This window comes from Atta cephalotes, assembly GCF_000143395.1.
Source record: "Atta cephalotes unplaced genomic scaffold scaffold00276, whole genome shotgun sequence".
Lineage (NCBI taxonomy): Eukaryota > Metazoa > Arthropoda > Insecta > Hymenoptera > Formicidae > Atta > Atta cephalotes.
In genome coordinates, this window is record NW_012130340.1 from 1 (window position 1) to 5,998 (window position 5,998).

General features: G+C 29.5%; 1 protein-coding gene across 1 annotated transcript; it reads left to right on the plus strand.

Moving 5' to 3' along the window:
* The first annotated feature begins 588 nt into the window (after positions 1-588).
* LOC105625199 (inositol monophosphatase 1) lies at positions 589-3,144 on the plus strand. The gene is made up of 6 exons (XM_012206540.1): positions 589-648; positions 1,488-1,621; positions 1,816-2,075; positions 2,513-2,618; positions 2,776-2,927; positions 3,038-3,144. Exons 1-6 carry the CDS (start codon positions 589-591, stop codon positions 3,142-3,144), a joined length of 819 nt encoding a protein of 272 aa, XP_012061930.1.
* Positions 3,145-5,998: the final 2,854 nt, after the last annotated feature.

Consider the following 5,998-nt stretch of genomic DNA (forward strand, 5'->3'; position numbering starts at 1 on the left):
TATATATATATATATATATATATATATATATATATATATGTATAGATATAATTATGATTGTGTTCTGTTAAACACTGAAGAATATATTTCTTACCCATCCTTCCTTTTTGTATCATGTAAAAAAAAAAGATAATTATTAATATTTGAATTTATACGTTCATGCGCGCACATACATCTCTTATCTGTATATGCAATAGTGCGAGGATTGGTAAGAATCGATTGGTGCGGTAGAAGACCAATAGGTAGGTATAATCCGTATAGAGTGTATCGGTATATGTATGTACATACACACAACTACATGTTACCAAGTACGAAGCTGTACGAAAGGAAGCCATCAAAAGATGTCGATCCGACGAACTCTACAGCAGTCATCGATGGTCGTCGACGATCGACAGATGTAATTCAGTGCTTATACGTACTTATTCAGTCATATTCAGGCAAACAGCGGTAGACCGCGCTAGATAACGATTGTCTGGTCGGTGATAACGAGAACGCAAATAAATTTAAGTGAATTATTTACAGTGGAGTTATTTGTGGTGCGTGAAAAAAGCTTTCGATAGTGTTATAGTTTTTTACACCACATAAATTATGTCGAATGTCGACGAGTATTACACAGAGATTTTGCGATTTGTAAAGCAAGCTGGTTCGGTAAGTCGATTAGTTACATGATTAGTTGTGCATAGTATCTCTAATTTTTAACAAAAAAATAGTTTACCGATAAAATTCATCGAATATTAGGATATTTTGATTGCAGCGTATCTATATTCTGCAATTTTTTTTAATCGCCGCGATACAATATCGCTCACGCGACAATATTCGACCCGCCTGACGAATATATTAGGTAGAATTTAATTTCATTACAGTATAATTTCCATGATTTTAATATCTATAAAATTATATCATGAAAAATTCGTAAATCCACGAGATCACTTATATGTTATCTGTACGGCATAGATAGCATAAAGGCCATTCCTTGACCAACTCCGATTAACTTAATCAGCACTATTTTATTAAGTTATATGAACAAAACCAAATAATAATTAATTAATAGAATTATATTTATTAATACATATATCAAAGAAAGATTAACTATATATTAGAGACGAATTGTTTTAAGTGATTTTGTTGCTCAAATTAATCGGAGTTGATCGAAATGACTTTAAGTATCATAAGTGTGAAAGACGTATAACACGTAGCGCGAGTGACAATTCTTGAAATAGTATGCAAAAAAGGGGAATATGGAAAAATACAAATTCGAAAGATAAAGATGCAGGAAAACAAACTATACTTTTGCTCTTATCATAATCACATTTTTCATAGCAATGGCATATTTGTTTACAAATAACTCTGATAGTTACCTGACTTTAAAGATAATAATATACTCTAAAGATATTAATTACATTACTTACTGAAGTATCTAGTTTTCCCTTGATACCATCTATATAAAAAATTAAAAGATTTAATTGTGCTTTATATTTTATCTGCAGATTGTCAGAGAAAAAATTTATCAACATAAAGATGTACTTACAAAATCATGTGATGTTGACTTTGTTACGGAGTGGGATCAAAAAGTTGAAAAACTTTTAATTGATGGAATATCATCCAGATATCCTGACCACAGGTAAGCAGACAAAAACATAACGCAATATGCGTAAGAAATATTTTATAATAGCAAAAATATCTTGAAAATATCTTTGAAAGAAATTAAATGCAAATTCAATTTGTTTCAACAGCTAAAGCCATTAAAGCTCCAGGATATAATTTTGTTATCTACTCTCTTATCTATTCTAAGTAAACATATGTATTTTATGACAGATTTATTGGCGAAGAAAGCACTTCCTCAGGACAAAAAATAGAATTAACAAATTCTCCAACATGGATAATCGATCCTATCGACGGCACGATGAATTTTGTTCATGGTTTACCATACACATGCATCTCGATTGCGCTGCTTATTAATAAAATAACAGAAATAGGAATAGTATATAATCCAATTTTGGAGCAACTTTTCACTGCTCGCAAAGGTCAGGGCGCTTTTCTCAATGGCGCCCCGATTCATGTATCCAGTGAAAAGGGTAATTTCTCTAATATTTTTCATTAGAAATAAAGTATACATATATATCGATAGGATTATACATATAATATCCTTCCGATAGATCTTTATAGTTTGGCATTTATATACACGCTCAAAATATTTATTCAAATGTTTTGTTAGTACTTTAATCATAAACTCGATTATATGTAATGTAAATAATTATTAAAACGAACATTTTTAAACGATTAGTAAAGAGTAAATTGAAATACATATATCTTACGGTACCATACGTAACATCAAAAAGATTATCCTGCATTTCAAATTTTGAAAATCTTTTTCATATGACTACACACAACTATTTAAATTTTAGTTTACAAAAATTCCTATATATACAATATATATAAATCAATATTTTTAATATATAATTCGAGTCCTTCTAATTATTTTGTTAAATTTAACTAACTGTCATTACTCCAGAATTGCGTCAGGCATTAGTAATGTTAGAAGTGGGAACTAGTAGAGATCCAGAAAAATTGAAAATAGTCCTACAAAATATAACGCTTCTTACATCACATGTACACGGGTAAGACACATTTACAGAATATATTAGGTATGGGAAAAAAGTTCGTGGCGTTTTTCCCGTTAGATGGCATTAAAAAAACGCCACGAACTTTTTCCCACACCTAATAATTTCTAATTATGTGCAAAGAGATTTATTTATTTATTTACTTATCCTACAGAATACGATCGTTTGGTGCGGCAGCTCTAAATATGTGCATGGTGGCTCTTGGTGGTGTTGATGCTTCTTTTGAATTTGGTATACATGCATGGGATGTTGCAGCTGGAGATCTTATTGTTCGAGAAGCTGGCGGTGTGTCAATAGATCCAGCTGGTAAACAATTACAAACATTATATATCAGTCACAGTCAAATAAGAGATATAATATAAGATGGAAATAAATGCCAAAATAACGCTAATTCATTTTGTTTTTACACGTAAAAGGAGGCCCATTTGACGTGATGAGCAGAAGAACATTGTGCGCATCATCGATGGAATTAGCTCAACAACTTTCCAAAATATTAATCCAGTATTATCCAGAACGAGATTAAGAAGTATAAAAGCTTCATGGAAGATGAAGAAAAATCATTGTTTTTACGGATATCGGATTAGGCACTAAAAATAATGCAAATATTACCTAAAAGAAAAAAATGTAAATTCAAATTAGGTGCCTATATATGAAACATATTGTTGTGATTTTTATATTTTGAAAATATCACAATGAAATTATTAATTTCTTTAAAACATTTAAATTGCACAGTGTATTTCAAGAAATAAATTGATGAATTTATTCACTTGTGATATGTAACCAACTAGACTTACTATTGATACATTGTTATATAGATGGAAAAAATAACAAATTGCTTATTAATTATATAAAAATAATATAGCATTTTTTTTAAGAGACTTAAAATAGTATTACTTTTATTGTTCTTATTTCGTGATATATTGTGTGTATGTGTACAATTATATATGTAATAACATAATAAAATGATTGAGAAAAATTCAGGGAATGTATGACAGAATTGTTAATTTTCTATATTTTGTACATTTTTCAATAAAATGATATATAGCTTGTTACTTGATACAGAGATATCTTCTTATACCATGAACCTTCTGCTTCTAAGCAGATATAGTTTTTAAAATCGAGAAAAAAAATATTATAAAAAAAATAAATATAAATTATAAATTTATTAGATTTTATTCACATTAAAATATTTCTACATATTTTCTGAGCATTTCAAAAATAATGTGAAAGTGAGTGAGAGTGAATGAATAAGAGAGTGTGTGTACGTGTGAAAAGACAGAGAAAAGGAGGAGAAAAAAGGAAATGAAAGGAACAGAAAAAGAGCGAGATAGTGTTTCGAAAATAATATATTTATAGCATCTGTTTTTTCATTTTCATCGAATATGACCTTTAAATATCTAAAAACTCAAGAAAACCGCAAATATTAGTATTATATAAAGTTTTAATTTTTGACTGAACAGTTTAGTTTTCAAAATAATTTTTGAAAGAAAAAAATGTAAATGTATCGTTTATATTCATGATAAATGTCACGTGAAAATTTCATAATCATGTACTTTACCTGTATACATACTTACGAGTCCTCCATTGTAATCTCAAGCAACTTTAAGAGAAATCTTAGCGCGCGGATATAAATCTAGTTAAACCTTCTATAAACCTTGTTGAACTGTTTAGTGACAGTACATGTACTTTTACGCAGTAGACACGACAGTAGGCGCAAGTACATCGCATTTTTCCTTTCCTCCTCATCAATTGTTTTCATCACCTCTTCCATTGCCTCCCCTCCTCACAGGGAGGGCTACAAGTGAAACATTACCAAATTGCCAATTAGAACGATACATATATTCTCTTTAATTATAGTTTCATAGTATATTTTTACTTCTGTATTGAAACATTCCCGTAAAGCATATTTCTTAAGGAAAAAAGAAATATGAGTTTAGCACGATAATGAAAACAATTATTGTTTAGAAGTAAAATGTAAATAGTTTAATGAACGTTTCTTGGAGTCATGCTCAGCTTACAATCGACGATGCACAAATATTCATTAATATCCGTGAAAAATCTTTGTTAGAGGAATACTAGTCAAAAACGTATGGCTACAAGGCCTGAAGTAAATTAGTGAAAATATATTCAGATCAACATTTAGAAATGGAATATATTTAGTAATAATACTCTAGATCTTGTAGCCATATGTTTCTGAATATCTGAATGTACATTGTCAACTATGAATTGAAGATGACTAAGAAAAAATCAGAACTTTCTATTAAACTATTTTTACTCCTAAAAATAATCGTATTATTTTAATCACGCTTCAATTACTGCGCGAAATTCATATTTCGATTTTTTCCCTTCATGTTTAATATCGTAAATCGTAATATTTATTAAACATATATCTTTTCCTGTTTTCATCATTTGATTTTATCGATATTTTGTTTTATCGATTTATATTACATTGTTTTGTCTTGAAACAAAAAATACTAAAACACATGTACGTATCGCGTATTGACTATCTTTATTTATTTAAAAAAAAATGCAAATATTCAAACATTAAACGTGCAATTATTTATGAGATTTAGGAAATTTGATCGAAATTCTATTATACTTCGCCTCGAATAAAATCCTATATTGTCATGAAAAGTTCATTAAACATTTTCAAAACTCAAATTATTTTCGTAGGACTTATGATCTCAGAATTAAACGGTTCTGAACATATATTGAAAAGTAGTTGCGCTAAATATCCCAGGCAATCCCCCATGAATACCTTGTAACGGGATCGGCGCTAAAGGCCCTCGAAAGGTCCGGTCGCACTTAACGATGTTTGAATCGAAGACACATCTGAAACATAAGCAGTCTCGTATAATCTTGTCACATTCAAGATCACACCGTGAACCATTCACAACAGCATCGATATTCAGTTCTAATTTCAAATAATTAAATTTTCGAATTTAGAATTAGCGATTTTAAGAAATTGTAAAAAAGTATAAAAATCAGAAATCCAAGTATTGCACTTGCAGCAATAAAATTCTTACTTAACACAGATTGCAACAAGTAACGTTTTTTAATAATAATTATTTTGCATATAATACCTTGATGACCGCCTTTATCTTAAAATTTTGCATCGTAATGCAGTAAATATATATATTTTTATCTCTATTTAACATTAATATAAATATGTTTGATTATATTGTAGAAACATAAGATAGTATTCTTTGTACACATATATATATATATATATAGTACAATATATGCTATTTGTCGTTTACTATTACACACATGTCGGCCGATGTACAAACATATATGCACATGTCGTGTGTGTGTGTGTGTGTGTGTGTGTGTGTGTGTGTGTGTGTGTGTGTGTGTGTGTGTGTGTGTGTGTGTGT

Bases quoted from the DNA above. Each gene is read 5' to 3' on its own strand.
- LOC105625199 (XM_012206540.1), top strand. From the start codon at position 589: ATGTCGAATGTCGACGAGTATTACACAGAGATTTTGCGATTTGTAAAG. The intron at 1,622-1,815 runs GTAAGCAGACAA...ATTTTATGACAG, and splicing joins TCCAGATATCCTGACCACAG to ATTTATTGGCGAAGAAAGCA. The intron at 2,619-2,775 runs GTAAGACACATT...CTTATCCTACAG, and splicing joins CTTACATCACATGTACACGG to AATACGATCGTTTGGTGCGG.